Consider the following 17,816-nt stretch of genomic DNA (forward strand, 5'->3'; position numbering starts at 1 on the left):
TGAAAGTGATTATATAGAACAAGGTTGATTAATGTTAATCGTGTACACATTATTCAAGAGAAGACTTAAATTAGAGAGTATTTCTTATAGTAATTCGATTTTTATTCTTTTATGTATTGCTACTATTATTATTTAAATTAGAAAGTTAGTTTTATTCAATTTTTATGTAACTATTTATTTATTTTTATCAAAATCACCAATGAAGTAATAAACTGTTAAATAAAGTAGAACAATAGACAATAGTTGCCATAAAGCCAATCCACCGATTCAGCCCATCTGTCTTCGGGTCAACACTACTCGAATTGTAGGCTAATTTAAATAAAAGTTTATCAGATTAAAAATTTTCAATCATAAAGCAATACGTTTTACAAGTATTTTGACTAACTCATAAGTTTCGCGCTGGATTGACATCCTTAAAAAGGATTATTCGACTTAACTTAAAATGTCTAAAGGTTGAATAAATGAGTAAATAAATTTTGAAATAAATAAAGTTAAACATGGGCTTTTTTTAAGTTTTGGTTAGTGGTTCTATAGAAATTGGGTCAGCAGCCAAATAATAATATTTTTGATTTTGGATTTTAGAATTGGGTATTTCAGCCCACTAGAGTTACATATAGCAGATAAAAAAAGCCCATTATTCAGTTACCATATCTCTAGCATAAACCCTAGCAAATCAGCAGCTCGCATAAATACAGCTCCTTCTCTTCCCCTTCAGATATCTCCAGCTGCTCTCCTCCACCGCTCATCTTCACTGGCCGCTCCGCCCTCAGCCAGCTCCAATTGCAGATTTAGCTCTTCAAATCTCTGTTTTTCAAAATTTGTTTCTGTTTTTTGAAATTTATTTTTCTGGAAATTGTATGCAGAGATGAAGCAAATTTTCGTGGACTAGAGTTTCTGATCTTGTATTTGACGAAACAACCCTTGGCTGTCTGAGCATACTCATTATTTTCTGGAAAATTAGGCTTTCAATTTTGTGGAATATTTCTCTTTTATTTGGTACTCAATCTCGAATTGTGTGTGTGGTGATGAAGCATTTTTTCGTGGACTAGAGTTTCTGATCTTGCATTTGACGAAACAACCCTTGGCTGTCTGAGCACACTCTTCAATTTTTCCTTCAATCCAGTCGTTTTAGATTTCAATTTCTCATTCAATTTGGCTTGTGATGAAAAAATAATTATCTTAGCGGATTTCAGTGAGGTTATGATTTTATCCTAATCAATGATCTGATTGTTACACACACTTAAGCCTTTTTTTCGAAATCAATTCCTTTTTTATTCAGTTTTTGCGATGATGAGATGAAGCACAAGTTGTGTGTTTGGGGCAGTGGATTCCGATCCGTGAGCCTTCTTAATTAACGACTTCTCCTTCCACTGAGCAAAAATTTCTTCAAAATCTTCAATTTCTAGCGTCCATTACCAATACTATCTGTCTCAATTTTGATCTCAGTTATTATCATGGCACCAAACTACCTGTCTCCTCCTACATTGATATCAATAGCTTAATTTTAAATCGTTACCAATGAGGAAGAAATCCCAGGAATAGGAAGTGCCGTATGACACTTTAAAACGCAGCGTTTTGAGCCGTTAGCTGCTTCCATCCACCGCCACCGACTGTGTGCCTATGTGGCTTCGCAATCGGTGCTCGGTCCGGGGTGGTGGCTCAGCCGCTGCGTGGTTGATTTGAAACGGGACTCTGAGGTTTTAAAGATTGCATTTTTATCACTGTTTTTGTTTTAATTTTCTCCGGCTTCGGTTCGATGCCAGGTCGTCGGTAGCAATAGCGATGACCGTCGATGTCATGTTTAAACTTTCAAACACTACTAATTATTATAACTTAATAGTAATGAAATTTAATTCAACGAGACTAATTTACGATGATTATTAAACTAATTTTCCTGTCTTTGCACTAGGTACACGATTTTGAGTTCTCCTAAATTTCAAATTCATATAGAAATCCAAAACGATTATATAACAAACGATAGCGTTTAACTCTTAAAAATAAATCTAAAATGATTAAACTAATTAGCCATTCTCTGCACTTAGCACTTAAATAACAAGCAAAACGATCGACTTAATAATTAAAATGTAATAGAAAGTGGGTTGAAAAATTTGTAGAATATGACTCCTACTTTTTAATAAAATGTGAATGAGAATCTTCATTTGTAAAAAATGGTTTTTTTTTCAAAAGCTTTCAATGAGGGTAATTATACTGTATATAAAAAATTCATAATTAAACTAATTTGCCTCTCTTTACTCTTAAATACAACAGGGAAAAACGGTTTTGAATTTACAGTTAATCGCCATCGCCATCGCCATTTCATTTTCATCTCCCAGTTTTGCCAAATTATGGTTTCTGCGATTTAACATCGGTCATTGTTTACTTTAATTAGCGGAGGGAATTCAATTCAAGAGGAAAACGATGGTAGGTAGGGATACGTACAAGACAAGGCTATGTGCACATTACCAGAGGGGCTGCTGCCGTTTCATCTCCTGTAAATTCGCCCATGGCTCCGCCGAGCTCCGCCGCCCGTTTAATGGTATTTATCATTAACTCTAATCTCTAATTGATTGATTCTTTATTATAGTATTCTCATATGCGAGTTTTACTTTGATTTCTGTTGCTTTTTCTTATTTTTTTTCAATTTCACGACCTTTAATTTTCTGTTTGATGTAAAATTTGATCTATTATGCTAGTGTTGTAGGTTGTTTTTAGCTAATTTGAGTTAGTGTGCTATTTCTTGAGTTTTCCCTCTTTTCTGTAGAAAGAAATTAGGTATAATAGCGCTGAGGTTTTTCATGCTACTTCTGATGCTTGTCTTGATGTTTTGTCATCTCAGTTGGAATTGAAAACCTTCGTCCATCTTGAATCTGCTGTTGTGTATGAGGGATCAGAAAGATGCCTTTGGAATATTTGCAGTTTGTGGAGAATGTGATATTATCTTGATCTGACCTCTATATGAAATGAATGTCGAGGGCCGAATGCATATTTTGCACTGTATATATATATTCTCGGGAGGGATCTGTAGCTTTCTTGGAAGAATGCAGTTATTAATTCCACACAGGCATGTGAAGAATCCGCACCATTGATATATACTTGAAGGAACTAAAACTTATCATTATTATGTTACTCATTTTGTTCTGAGGAATGGTAAGCTTAACTTACTATCAATTACTGGCTTGGGTGCTGTTTTATGACATTTCTCAATATTTCAGGAAATCGAGGTAGTGTTGAATTGCGAAGAAGGATCCACAGGAACCGTTCTCCATTGTGTAACTCACCAGATAGACGAGATGGTAAGGCAAGACAAACGTCTCATGGTGCGAGACACATCTTACCGTTGTCTTCAGTTGAGTTTGTTTTTTTATTTTTGTTATTCTGTTTTGCAGGAGACAGCTCTCCTGAGAAAAGGATGTCGGTTCCGTAAACTTTTTTATGCTTTTATCTTATATTTAGGCGCATGAAACTAGGCTGGGACAATGGTCTAGTATTTGCCTCCTTTTACTTGTTTTTATTGCAGTGACAGAAATGTGCGGAAGAGAACACGCTGGGATGTCCGTGGTGATGGGTCTATAGATCAAATCGAAGATAAAGCCAAAATGCAAATTGATGATCAGGTCTGATAGATGGTGGCCCTGCAATTTAGAACTTCTATCGTCTTCTGGTCATCCCAGTGTTGGCATCTTCATTGTTCTTTTGTTTTCTCTACAGCTGAGAGAAACATACGCTGAAATTAGGCGACTGGAGGATGACAAACAACGGCTGCAGATGTACCTAGAGGACAAGGATAAGGAAGCGAGTTCGTTAACTTTTGAAATTCATGAACTTGAGATGCAACTTTCTGAAGAGAAAAAAGAGGGGAATAGGTATCGCTACTAAGCGACTTTCTGAAGGTTCTTGTCAATTGTAGTCTGATGTTTCAGTTTTACAATACTCTTGGATTTATCTTTTTCTCTAGGTTTAAGACAAAAGTAAAGAAGTTCATCGAAGCACATAACTGTCACTTGCGATTACAGGACGAACTAAAGAGGTATGCATTTTGCTTGGTTGTTTTTATTGCCTTAGTTTCTCAGTCAATAATTAGTTTGTGTCTTTGTAGATCAGAGGCTCAGCTTCAGAATTTGGTTGAGCACCTTGATTCAGATGTCGGGGAAGGCAGTGAAGATGATCCAAATATCAAAGCCTTGAGGGATGATGAGGGCCGACTGAATTCTTCCTCACGTGTGGAAGTTCGGGAGACTTCACCTCAAGGTATTTGTTTAAACTATTTGCGTATTTAAACTAGCATCGACTCAAAGTTCCATCCCCTATTTTTAAAAGAGTACACTTGTTTCGATAGTTTATTTATTTCTCTCAATTCAGCAAGATTATCCGCTCCTGATGCTGATGGTCCGTGTTGTCATTTACAGTACAAAGGCAACGATGAGAATGTGGACGTCTATGGAGTAGACAAGGAGACTGTTGAAGTCGATATCGTTTGATGTATCTCCATTCTATGCATTATACCAAATTTGGTAAGATCTTGTACAGTGTTTAGGTTTGGTTGTTTTTTTCATTTTACCCTTTTATTATTTCATGATCTTTGGAAATATAATGTCTAGCTGCAGTGATTTTCCGATTCAACTCTTTTCCTTTTCTTCGCCGCCGACTGTGATTTGAATGGTAGAGAGTTTGATCTTTCAGAGTGATTTGAACAACAAAATCGTATAGGAAAAATAAAAAAATAATAATAAATAGGTTAGCTGGCTCAATTTGTTACTATTATTTGTGAGGTGATCTTGGCTGCATACATTTATACAATAATTAATAAGATTACATTCATCCATTTTATTATATTTCATTACCAAAAACAGCACCGTTACCGATGAAATATTCCGCCAGTAATACCCATTTTTCTGCTGGTAAACAAGGTATCGACGAAAAACAATGTCTGTAAATCATGTGTCGTTAAATAATTTAATTATTGTTTTTTTTGTCGATAAAGGTACAGACGGAAAACCCATCGGAAATTAATTCTCGTCGTGAACCAAAATTAGACTATCTCGTAAAATTCGTTGATAATTAGAATGTTTCCTTAAACCTGAAATCCGTCGCTAAAATTAAAATTAAAAAATAACGGAAAGAAGTAACCGATATTATATTCCGTCGCTAAACTGAAAAATAAAACTCAAAAGTGAAAAAAGTTACCGACGACAAATCCGTCTGTAATGATGTAATCAACGAGAGATTATTGGCCGTGGGTAAACCGCATTTTTTTGAATTAATTAATTAATTTTTATTTTAAAATTAATACAATATAATTAGAAACCAATCAGGATGTATAAGCCTAAAAATTAATTTATTTAAAGTCATTGTGTTTCCCCTATCAGAACTGAGATGCAGTTTCCAATTAATAAACTTATGGTCAACTCCATCCATCATGTAACATAATTATATTGCATTCCAAGAATGCCCCAGCTGTTCGATGAAATGCCAAAGAGATATACAGAAGACAATAAACTCTTATATCTGCACTAGATTCCGGCCAATGAGCCGTAACTAAATCAAACTATAATTGATTATACTCCTCCATCTTTTAAAAATAGGAATTTTCGAAAGAGCATGGATTTAATACATTGTTCAAGTAAGAGAGGTAGAAAGAAAAAAAAAGCGACATTGGAGAATGAGTTTTATCTAGTTAGAGAAAAACATAAAGTTTTTATCTCTACGGGACGGACTAAAAAGAAAACAGTTTGATAAAATCATAGAACGTATAAGAAAATAACAAAGTTTATCGGCAGAGGCAGAGGCAGCGTCAGAGCAGGGGCGTTGTAGCTAAGGTTTTCGAAAACCCTGGCTTTAAGAAGAGATCATAACCAACTTAATATTGTAGTATTTCTTGATGATAATGGAATAAAATAGCCTATACTGTTCAGACTCGACAAAAAAAATCAGATAAAATTCTGCAGGCCGGTGACAAGGTGTTAGGCACGGGATATCCCGGGATGAGAAAGAGCACCAATTGATCGAAAACAATCGAGAAGAAGACGAACCCTGGTTGAGGTGCTAGGATTTAAGAAGTGTGAATGAGATAATAATTATTTTATTTCTCAATATTTTTTGACACATAAGAAACTCTATTATTATAGAGTCCCTGCTTGATTCGACACGTACGACTCGGGAGAGAATCAAGAAGAAAACCCGAGAAGATTTAAATAAATCTGATCCTAAATGAGTTCGAAAATAAGACAAAACAGTTAACAAATAATTACAAGGAAATTATTATAATGAGAACTAAAATATATAAACTTACAAAATAGAGTTATGGACTAATATCCACTTCTAGTATATTAGGGAACAAGCTCGACTTCCGGATCTCGTCCAAACATGGCATGCTTTTAAAACGAAATCCTCGCAACTTAAGGCGTTCCAAGCTCTTAAACGTAGCCACTGATGCAAAGAGCTTGTTGACATCTGAGTTTTCATCAACTTCTTCAATACCCAATACAGAAAGACTAGTCATCTTCTCCAAGCGCGAGACCCCATATGTCCAATCATAAATCGAGATGTAGCTTAGGCGCTCAAGATTCTGTAGCACATCTACCTTCAAAGGCTTTCGGTAAATCACATCAGACATGTAGAGATGACGAAGGCTACTCATTTCATTGATGGTATCCGGCAACTCCACCATAAAGTTTAGAGCTATATCGAGAACCTCAAGCTTTTCCAAGCCCCCAAACGAGTGTGGGATCTCTCGTATGTAATTGTTCCTCAATCCCAAATGCCGTAACCCAATCAATGTGCCTAAAGTTTCTGATAAAGTCTTCACCCCAAAATCTTCCATGTCGAGTATACTGAGTAGTACAAAACTCTTCCAATAGGACGTACTAGCATCGACCAAAGATGAGAGAAACAAGATGTTTGTTGTCTTGATTCATGGAGTGGTTAAACTTGTCTCTGCCACCATGGATAACATGATGGCGAGGATTTTGAGTGTGCCGATAATTTCCATTGCTCCTTAGGATCTCAAAGCCGATTTCCTCCTCTGCTTTTTTATGGATAGCTCGTAGAGTAGAGGATTGATGCGATACTTAAAGAATTCAGAGTAGTTCACGAATTCAGTAATGGATTCACAAAGTAATTCATCTATACATGATCGTAACATGCCTAAGCCTTCCTTGCCCATGCATGGTATAGATCTTTCTGTGTTCAATCCGTTTGCAGCCCAAATATGTCTCAACTTTTCTCCCCTTATTATTGCATTTTCCTTAAAAAAGGACATATACAAGAAACATCGCTTAAGTTGATCATCCAAGCTATGATATAAGGGTATTTCCCTTATCACGATGCCGGAGACAATAAACAAGATAAAAGAGAAGTCCGCCTCCCGTCGACAACTCAAACTTAAACAAAGAGCATAAAATAAAATAGAAAGAGAAGTAAATTCATATATTCATTCATTCATTCATTCCTTGAAAGGAATAACAATGACACATATTTATAATGCTAAATATCCTAAACATATATGGAAAAGATATGACAATTCACTAATTAACTAATTAATAAAGATATGTGATTATGTTTAATATTAGGGTTGTCTGGCGATATTTTTTTTGTTAGGGCCTGCAATGTCACAAATGAAAACGTTAGGGACTTTTGAGGTAGTTCACTTAATAAAATATGATAAATAGTTTAGCTGGCTTATTCAATTACAATAATATAAGCCATGTGAAAGGAAGCAAGTGGATGGAGTAACATAAATCAACAAGTTGCATAATTAATTAGGATAAAATAGATTAAAAAAATTAGATAGTTTCTGACCGATGCATCCAGCTGCTATTATTGTTATAAATTAATCCATTGTACTAAATCAATTTACTAATTTCGATAGCACAATATATATAATTGAAAGTCAAATTGTCGGCCATAATTTAAGATCACTGTCACACCTAATCTCAGCGCAATTATCTCCTATAAACTCTTACACCTCAATTCTCAACAACTAATTACTAATTTAATCATTCATAGTATATAAGAAGCAGCTATAGAGTGGAGTTGAAAAGAAAAATTAAAAATGAAATCAAAATCGACGAAATTGAAAACGAACCAGGCGTAGGAGTAAATTCGAAATCTTGTCGGTGAAGAAAGCCCAAACTCGATTTGATCAACTGCAGAAAATCATCCTTGGAATTTTCAGCCATCGGACTTTTGCAGAAACAATGTATGATATGAATTGAATGGAATTGAATTGAATTGGGAAAATTGAAGCTTAAGCGGTTGACAGTAGACAGAAGGGATTTCGAATTTTTCTATGAATTAGTATTAATATTTACTACTCCATATACTGAGTCTGAGTAAATATATTGTGCTTTTCTGTGAACTTTGAAATGATTTAATAAATACTATAATGATAGGAGTATATTTGGAATAAATTAAATATGATATATTTTTAATTTTATAAAATTTATAAAAATTAGAACTTGATTTATTCATTTTGTCTATAATTTCAAATAAACGAACAAAACAACAAACTGGACTTTAATTTTAATGAATTTTATATAATTAAAAATACCAATAATATTTTTAAATGTATTTAAGTCAAACTAAATTTATAAAACAAAATAAAGTATGCACATTGAATCAGGATGGTAATCACATGAGAGACATGTAGGAAGGAACACGCGCATACGACACGCGTGCAAAAATCCCTTCCTTTCAATATTCCATTTCAAAAGCTATTAATATTCTATCGAGCATTTCGTCGAACAGTTGAGCACCTCTCAGCATACTAGATCGCTAGGCTGAGATTAGCTAGTTTCTCGTATCAACCACATGTTGTGATGATATATGGAATATAATCAACAAAATAAATAATGACATATCTGTTAGAGTAAAGGCTGGTAACCGACTAAGCACAAGACGTGCTCGAAAAATTGCTTTAGAGAAATAAACTACCACAAACTGTTTGATCAAATTTCCCAAAGAGAATAGTATGCAAACTGAAATTAGTATCTCGGCTTTATTGAATGGAAAGGAACGAATTGAAACAAGACAAATGAAACTCCTCACGCAGGAGGCCTACGAACTTAATCGTCCCAAAATACTCGAACTTCCAAAGATGATCAATCCATCCGGGAACTCTCTACATTTATAGGCGATTAGAAAGCTAAATTTAAGGAACTGAATAACAAGAATTTAGGTGCAGTCTGCCGAGATCTTCACGCTCCGTAACAACCTCATCCCACGTAATCCTCTATCTCGGTTGGACGAACTGCTCCCTCCTTTTTCTCTTTTTCGGTTGACACTTCCCGATTCTCCCGCGCACAGCCTGCATTCGTATCAACTGCCCCATCCGCCAAAACAGCCTTGTCCGCAAGGCGGAAAAAAGGAAACTGTCCGCACAAGTCAGCTACGTCCATCCACGTGGCCTCGTCTTCTCCCAGCCCATCCCACTTCACTAAAACCTGCTCGACAGCCGCCCCATCTGACGATGTGGTTCGTTGGTTGAGAATCTTTTCAGGCAGGAAAGGTGGATCAGCGTCAAACAAGCCATCCGGCAGCACCTGCTCTGCCTCCGCCGAGCCAATGGCCTTCTTCAAAAGGGAAACATGGAATACCGGGTGTATGCGGCAGCCGACGGGAAGCCGCAAACGGTATGCCGCCTTTCCAATACGTGACTCCACATGGAAAGGACCAAAGTAGCGAGGAGCTAGCTTTCGGTTAGCTGATGCAAATAAAGTGGTCTGCCTATACGGTCTGAATTTTAAGTAAACCAAATCTCCAACCTCATAATCGACATCCCTCCGATGCTTGTTAGCGGCGTTGGCCATGCGCTGTTGGGCGCGAAGCAAGTGATGCTTCAAATGGGCCAGGGCGTCATCTCTCAAGCGAAGTGTATCAAGGATGACCTGCGAGCGGATTTCTCCGGGTAAGTAACTGTGGAGAGTCGGCGGCGGTCGACCATAGACGACTTCGAAAGGGGTCGTGCCGGACGCGGAGTGCGTACTAGTGTTGTAGCAATACTCTGCCCAAGGCAACCATCGATTCCACTGCTTCGGCCGGTCCGACGAAAAACAGCGCAGGTAAGTCTGTAGGCAACGATTTAGGACTTCGGTTTGGCCGTCTGTTTCCGGATGATAGGCTGAGCACCACCTCTTTGGTGAACAGCTCGGCGACTTGCTTTGCGGAGAACGGGTGCCGGAGCGCTAGAAAATGGGCGTATTTGGACAATCGGTCAACCACGACGAATATGCAGTCTACGCCACCGGCCTTGGGGAGTCCGGAAAGAAAATCCATACTAATGTCCTCCCAAATACGCTCCGGAACAGGAAGGGGTACAAGGAGGCCGGCTGGTGATTGCGTGTCCGCCTTATGTTTTTGACACGTTGTGCATGCTGCCACAAAATTTGTGACGTGCTTCATCATTCCCGGCCAATATACGTTGGATGCCAGACGTCGGTATGTCCGGTATGCTCCGGCGTGGCCACCGCTCGGCGTGATGTGAAACTCGGCCATGAGTTTAGGGACCCAAGACGAATGGGGTGGCACCACAATCCGGCCTTTGTAGAACAAGACTCCGTGAATCAGTTCGTAATGGGCCGCCGCCGGCCGCCCCTCCTCCAACTCGGCTTTGATTTTGGCCAGCAGTGGATCAGCCGAGAGCGTAGACTGGATGTCTGACCAGGCTGGCCAGGTCGGTTGTGATAACGCCGCGAGCTCGAAGCAATCTTCATCACGTCGAGACAAAGCGTCGGCGGCGCGATTGAGTTTCCCGTCTTTGTAGCAGATAGAGAACTCATAACCAAGCAGCTTGGCCGCCCAATTCTGTTGAGCTGGTGTGGACAGTGGATGTGCCAAGAGTTGCTTCAAGCTGCGTTGGTCGGTGTGGACAACAAAACGACGACCCAGCAAATATGGTCGCCAATGGTGAATGGCCAAGACCAAGGCCATTAATTCTTTTTCGTAGGCTGACTTGGCGAGCCAACGAGAGGACAGAGTCTTGCTAAAGTAAGCCACCGGCTGTCGATCCTGCATTAAGACCGCCCCGAGGCCCCGACCAGATGCGTCACATTCAATGACGAACTCCTTGGAGAAGTCGGGCATGCGAAGGAGGGGAGCGGAAGTCAAGGCTGTCTTCAAGGCGGAAAATGCCCTCTCCGCGTCAGCCGGCCAGACCCACGGCTTCTTGGGTGAGCCCCCGACGTCTTTCTTAAGTAAGGATGTCAGGGGTGCTGCAATCTTGCCATAATCCCGAATGAAACGTCGGTAGTAGCCCGTGAGGCCGAGAAATCCACGAACTCCCTTGAGGGACTTCGGAGTTGGCCAACGCAATACAGATGAAACTTTGGAAGGATCCATACGGACGCCGTCAAAAGAGACTATGTGGCCAAGGTACTCCACACTGTCATGACCCAGTAAGCATTTTTTTGGGTTGACTACAAGTGAGTGTTCCTGCAAGAGGTGAAAAACTCGACGTAGATGATCCAAATGCGCCGACCACGAGGAGCTATAGACGAGTATATCGTCGAAGAAAACCAACACAAACTTCCGTAAAAATGGACGAAAAATATCGTTCATCAACCCTTGGAAAGTGGCGGGAGCGTTGGTGAGGCCGAAAGGCATTACAAGGAACTCATAGTGGCCCGAATGCGTCCGAAAAGCGGTCTTGTGTACGTCGGAGGCAGCCACACGAATTTGGTGATAGCCCGCCTTGAGGTCAAGCTTACTGAACCATCTCGCCCCATGTAATTCATCCAATAACTCCTGAATAATCGGAATAGGGTACTTGTCGGGCACCGTGTGCTTGTTAAGCTCGCGATAGTCCACGCAAAAACGCCAAGACCCGTCCTTTTTGCGAACGAGCAGCACCGGACTGGAATAGGGGCTCGTGCTAGGTTGAATGACCCCCGAGGCTAACATTTCAGCTACAAGTTCCTCCATTTCATCCTTCTGGAGATGATTATACCGATAGGGGCGGACCGAGACTGGCTGGGATCCTGGCTGAAGAGGGATGCGATGGTCCGTCCGACGCTTCGGAGGTAGTGTGGATACAGCCTGGCTGACCGTGGGAAACGCGGTGACTATGCCTTGGATCTGAGCTTGGGCTGTTGCGGATAAGGCGCTGCCGAGCCCGAAAGCAGATGACTCTCCACTGCCTTCCAGAGATCTCAACACCCAGCAAGAATCACCGTCTTCGAGGGAATTGATGTCGTGGGAGGAACAGGCCCGACGAGTGAGTGTGGGGTCCCCCTGAAGGGTTAGGGTGCGGCCATTGACCGAAAATTTCATGGTCAGATGGTGCCAATTTGCTGTAACGTCACCCAACGCGGCCAGCCACGATACTCCAAGAATGAGGTCGACATTCCGTAGGGGAAACACATAGCACGACAGTAGAAACTCCTCGGTAGCTAGGTGTAAGGGAATTGCATGGCAAATGCCTGCTGCCCGAACCTTAGATCCATCACCTAGCATGACAGAGAAGGGGGACGTTGGCTTGACCGCCAGGTTAAGGAGATGAGCGAGCTGATCGGAGATAAAACAGTGGCTCGCGCCACTATCGACCATTACCTTGACCCGGTGAGTGTCAATGGTCCCAAACAGCTTCAAAGTGTGTGACGTATCTAGCCCGTTAAATGACAGCTCGGAGAGGTGCAGTTCAATACCCTCGTGCTGATCGTCAGACTCGTTAGCTGGCATGTCGTCGGACATCAGCTCCTCATCATCCCCGACCAAAACATTCAGCGTCTTCGGGGGACACCGATGGGTAGGTCCAAATTTCAAACCACATTTGAAACAAGTACCAGCCGCGAGATGCTTCTTGTAATCCTCCGACGACATATTCCTAAAACGGCGCGGGGGCGGCCGAGAGGAACCCGTCGATGATAAATATGAAGGGGATTGGGAATGTCCTTTCGAGAACGAACGAACTGGAGCCGTCGAGCTCTGGGGCGCCGGATTAGAAGATGGCAGCGGAACCGAACCCGGAGATTGAGTTCCTGATAGCTGGTCGATGCTGAGCGCCAATTGAACTGCATCCGAATAGCTTGAAATCTTGGCAGCTTTCATCTGCAGCCGGACCTCCGGACGGAGAGCAGCCAGAAAAAATCCCAAGTATTGATGGTCAGAGAGATCCGATATCTGCGCGAGGCGAGCCTCAAATGCCGCGACGAACTCAGTAAGGGAGCCGTCATGGCGAACTGTAGCAAAAGCTTCGTATTCATCTTGAGCCCCATTGTCCCCGAATCGTTTCATCATCTCCTGAGTAAACCGATCCCAAGATAGTGTGGGGAGACGCTTCTTCAATAATTGGAACCACGGCAGGGCCGGACCTGCCAGTGCCACCATGGCAATCTTTACGCGATCCTCCGGTGGAACGTTGGAAACCAGAAAATATTGCTCCGCCCGAGCAAGCCACGCGAGTGCGTCAGAGCCGTCAAACGTGGGCATGGTCATTGGCGGCGTGCCGCCCGTAACCGCCGTATTGGACTCCATGTCGTCAGAAGAACCCATGTCATTGGATCCATTTTTGTTATTTGATTTTCCGGACGGAAGAGCCGCCCGTACTTCCGCGATGAACATCTCGAGCTGAGATCCAATCGCCGTCACCCGTTCATCGGTTTTGAGAAACTGGGAGTTCAGTTCGCCGACCGCAGCATTCAACGAATCCACACCTTTCTCCAATTCCCCGGCAGCCTTCTCCAACCCGCCCAAACGGGCCTCCGCGCTACGTGTACTAGCCATCGTTCACCGCACCAAAATTGTTAGAGTAAAGGCTGGTAACCGACTAAGCACAAGACGTGCTCGAAAAATTGCTTTAGAGAAATAAACTACCACAAACTGTTTGATCAAATTTCCCAAAGAGAATAGTATGCAAACTGAAATTAGTATCTCGGCTTTATTGAATGGAAAGGAACGAATTGAAACAAGACAAATGAAACTCCTCACGCAGGAGGCCTACGAACTTAATCGTCCCAAAATACTCGAACTTCCAAAGATGATCAATCCATCCGGGAACTCTCTACATTTATAGGCGATTAGAAAGCTAAATTTAAGGAACTGAATAACAAGAATTTAGGTGCAGTCTGCCGAGATCTTCACGCTCCGTAACAACCTCATCCCACGTAATCCTCTATCTCGGTTGGACGAACTGCTCCCTCCTTTTTCTCTTTTTCGGTTGACACTTCCCGATTCTCCCGCGCACAGCCTGCATTCGTATCAATATCGTTTTTTAAAATGGAATTAATAAGGATCAGATGATAAGCAGAGAAAGAGGTCAAGAAAAGAGACGTGATGTGGCGTTTCATCAAACAGTTGGTGATACGTTTGGTCAATCACGCAATAGAGTAGAACAGCAGATGTGCTCGATGAAATTACATAATCGAACAGTTCACAACACAGGTATTCGATGTAAGACATATACAAGAAACATGGCCTGAGCTCTTTGCCGGTTTGCACTCCATCATCCCTGTTTCTGCCGGCAGGTATTGTGAACTTCTTTTATAGCTTTAATGCAAGAAAATCGGCAGATCACAACACAGGTATTCGATGTAAGACAAGAAACAAGAAACCGGCAGATCAATTGAATCCAAAAGTTCTTCCCATTCAATCGCGAAAAGTCATTGCCTTGCTTTCTGCCTTACAACATCAATTATAGCTTTAATGCAAACCGCCACATTTTCTTGTCAATGTAGTGGTAGCTTTAATGTAGGGGTTGGGGTTTGTACATATTTATCAGTGCACTATCAATACGATTTGTATAAAAGGTAATCTAATTTGTAGTATAAAAGAAAATATAATTTATATAAAAGGATGATCTAATTTGTATAATACTAAGAAAATCGAATTTGCATAAAATGAAAATTTTAATTTACAGAAGGAAAGTGAATTAATGACAATTCGTCAAAACTTTTCAACTACTTAGATCATCCACAACCACATTTTTTAAATTATGCTACTTTTATGCCTCATTAATTACTTAAGAAACAACACATACAAAGTGTGTACTACCCTTCCTTTACTTTACTATCCATGATTCAATCTCACATTTTATTTTATTTTCTCCATCCCATCGAAATTGACCCACCTTTTCAGATTGTACCAATCAAAATGACCCACTACTAAAAATTGATACACTTTTATATCAACTTTATCAAAATATTAACCGAGAAGAGAATCAAGCAACAAAATTAGCCAGTAAATAAAAAGTGCCTAACATTTTCTCAAAAGTGAATAAATAAAAGGCTTAGTAATTCATCACCAGACTGATTAGTGCAAATGAACAAATGCAGATAAGGCATGACATATGTATAGTGCTATGAGTCTTTAGTTGTTTAATTTGTTGAGATATTTTAGGGATTATCATATCTTTTTTGTATCCACACATATTTACAATATGTGTGGAGTCTTCCATAATATTGAATCTATGAAATTAATATTTTGGCTCAATTGATTGTGCATCAAGAAACCTTCCCTAAGGCTGCCGACGAGTCACGACTCGCGCTCAGCCGTCTCCTTCGTCGGAAGTCTTCGCCGACCCAAACCTCTCGGGTGCTCGACGATTACGGTCTCTGTTTCTTGATTGTGTGTGGAATTTGAACGTTGAGGAAGATAATCCTTAACAACGGGTGTTTCTTGATTCTGACGTTAAGGAAGGCTATCCTTAACAACTAGTTGTTTAATTTGTTGAGATATTTTAGGGATTATCATATCTTTCCATATTGTATCCTCGCATATTATATATATGTGTGGAGTCTCTCATATTAATCAATCAATGAATATATTATTTTGGCCCAATTAATTGTGCAACAAGAAACTCTCTCTATCGCTGCCGACGCGGCAACCCCCTTCGCCGGAAGTGATCGCCAACCCAAAGCTCTTGGGCGCTCGACAGCTACGGTCTCCGTTTCTTGATTGTGTGGGAAGTTCGGACAATTGAGGATCGTTATCCTTAACAACGGGTGCTTATATGGTGTTCTCAGCCCTCCCGAGTTACCGTCAAGTGGTGTGTCCACTTATAACGCAGATCATTCTCAACCTTTTCTACCACTTTGAAGATTTCCATTCCTCAATCAAAAACAATTTACTCCACCACCACTTTTATCCCTTCATAAAATCCGTCAAAATTTTCAGAAACCATGGCTACCACCAACTCCACTTCTCACACCATAATCCACCAACATCAGCCCATGCACCAGATGCACCCTATTATTGCAAAACTTGATTGCCTACTGGACAGGATGGAATCTCGTATTGACGCAGCAGGCGCGTGGACAACCTTCGTCGGAAACAATACCGACAGAATGGCCACCGGCCACCGCCGCCTCACCGAATGGGTTCTGTCCGGATATCATTTATTAAAATAAGGAATTCATTACTTTTGTTTATCATATATGTTAGTTAAATTAAAATCATAAATTAGCATTTCAAAAAGGGTAGTTATCTCTTCACTAATATAAATGTCTTTAACTCTCGAGGATAGGAAACCTTTTTCTCTCGATTCAATGAAATAATTTGGATTGAATCAATTTCTGAAATGAAGGATTTCAAATTCAAACTTCTCAATAGAAAAATCAGCAACATATACAAAATCATGTCATGAAATTAGTGGAACAGTTAGCGGCATAATCGGTTTCTTTTAGTTCGAAGCTTTAAATATTTATGAATTTAGTGATCATTAAATTTATAAGTACTTAACTTTAGATTTAATTGAAACTTATATAGTTTTTGAGTGTTTAAACAAAAAAAATGAGAAAAAGATATAGCAAACTGGTAGATAAATAAAACTTTATTTAGTAAAAAATTGTGGCGTAGTAAATTCCGTCATATTCAATCTTAATTATTGCCAAAGTAAGATTCATGATTTGATTAGAGTAGCTAATAATTAAATCTATACAAAGAGGGCATTAAATAGTAATAGTAGTCATACAAAGAAAAAAAACCAAGAATTTCAATCAAATCCAAGAACAAAGTTAAAAAAACGTTAATCGATCTAGAAGAAAATCGAACAACACAATTAGTTAAATATAATTATGTGGCCGAACCACAAACAAAATCAATGCAGAGGAGGCATGACCTATGCATTGCCCACTGCCCATACTCAGATACTGGTGGTATGAGGAGCCGCATGAGGCCCTCGATTTTCGGTTCGATAGCACTCCGTGCACGAGAAGCAACGCTCCGCCAACCGCGAAGATCCTGCACGAAAACATGTGTAAGAGCGTCTAATGGTTCAAGAACCGTCAAATGAGTCAAATATTCGGGTTCGTATCAAATGGCATATTTGTAATATTTCTTCGATTTGAATAATGTGTACATATGTTTTTTATTGTATTTCAAAAAACTATGAAATGCATTTGACTAACCACTCACTAAGGTCAAGAAAATTAACAAAAGGATATATGGTTTGATAGATGCAATATTGAAACTAATAAAATAAAAATGAAATATAACTACCCTATATTGGTATAAAGAGGAAATTCAAACTATAATAGGAGTATATCTATCGCCAATTGATTTTAAGATGAAACTTATGGATTTATCACCCACCCACGAAGTCAAACTTGTCCTAAAATCATCCCAACCTCTACTTTCTTAACAATAAAAATTACTAATTGTTATATCTCTTTCTTGTGGTGACTCGAACCCTTGATCTATTGGTGGGATGAGAAGCGTCCTACTGTACTTTCATCTATCTCCCAACTTCTAACTTACAAATAATGCCTAACCACTAAATCATGAGAGAGAGAGAGAGTTACTTACCAAGTTAGAACAAGGCATACAATGGCATTCCTCTTCCTTTCCTCAGTGTCTATAATAGTGCAAATACTGTAAACACCAACAAT

At 39.9% G+C, this 17,816-nt stretch overlaps 1 protein-coding gene and 5 non-coding genes across 6 annotated transcripts; all 6 read left to right on the forward strand.

Annotated features, from left to right (window-relative positions):
* Nucleotides 1–853: 853 nt before the first annotated feature.
* On the forward strand, nt 854–941 carry LOC121759789. The gene has a single exon (XR_006041734.1). It is a non-coding gene; the product is annotated as a small nucleolar RNA Z157/R69/R10 (small nucleolar RNA).
* A 72-nt stretch (nt 942–1,013) lies between these two features.
* On the forward strand, nt 1,014–1,101 carry LOC121759787. Its single transcript, XR_006041732.1, has one exon. It is a non-coding gene; the product is annotated as a small nucleolar RNA Z157/R69/R10 (small nucleolar RNA).
* A 52-nt stretch (nt 1,102–1,153) lies between these two features.
* Nucleotides 1,154–1,248, forward strand: LOC121759791. Its single transcript, XR_006041736.1, has one exon. It is a non-coding gene; the product is annotated as a small nucleolar RNA R11/Z151 (small nucleolar RNA).
* Nucleotides 1,249–1,281: 33 nt separating this feature from the next.
* LOC121759792 lies at nt 1,282–1,379 on the forward strand. Its single transcript, XR_006041737.1, has one exon. It is a non-coding gene; the product is annotated as a small nucleolar RNA Z152/R70/R12 (small nucleolar RNA).
* Nucleotides 1,380–1,513: 134 nt separating this feature from the next.
* On the forward strand, nt 1,514–1,578 carry LOC121759805. Its single transcript, XR_006041749.1, has one exon. It is a non-coding gene; the product is annotated as a small nucleolar RNA U49 (small nucleolar RNA).
* Nucleotides 1,579–2,503: 925 nt separating this feature from the next.
* LOC121759099 (zinc finger CCCH domain-containing protein 40-like) lies at nt 2,504–4,694 on the forward strand. The gene is made up of 8 exons (XM_042154599.1): nt 2,504–2,536; nt 2,762–2,915; nt 3,213–3,411; nt 3,518–3,614; nt 3,709–3,863; nt 3,956–4,027; nt 4,097–4,248; nt 4,407–4,694. The coding sequence occupies exons 1-8, from the start codon at nt 2,504–2,506 to the stop codon at nt 4,421–4,423; spliced, it is 879 nt and encodes a 292-aa protein (XP_042010533.1). The 3' UTR covers nt 4,424–4,694.
* Nucleotides 4,695–17,816: the final 13,122 nt, after the last annotated feature.

The sequence above is a fragment of the Salvia splendens genome, chromosome 12 (assembly GCF_004379255.2).
Source record: "Salvia splendens isolate huo1 chromosome 12, SspV2, whole genome shotgun sequence".
NCBI classification, from domain to species: domain Eukaryota; kingdom Viridiplantae; phylum Streptophyta; class Magnoliopsida; order Lamiales; family Lamiaceae; genus Salvia; species Salvia splendens.

Coding starts and splice junctions, on each gene's coding strand:
- LOC121759099 (XM_042154599.1), top strand. CDS start 2,504: ATGGCTCCGCCGAGCTCCGCCGCCCGTTTAATG. Junction 2,537..2,761: donor GCTCCGCCGCCCGTTTAATG/GTATTTATCATT, acceptor TCTTTTCTGTAG/AAAGAAATTAGGTATAATAG. Junction 4,028..4,096: donor TTACAGGACGAACTAAAGAG/GTATGCATTTTG, acceptor GTGTCTTTGTAG/ATCAGAGGCTCAGCTTCAGA.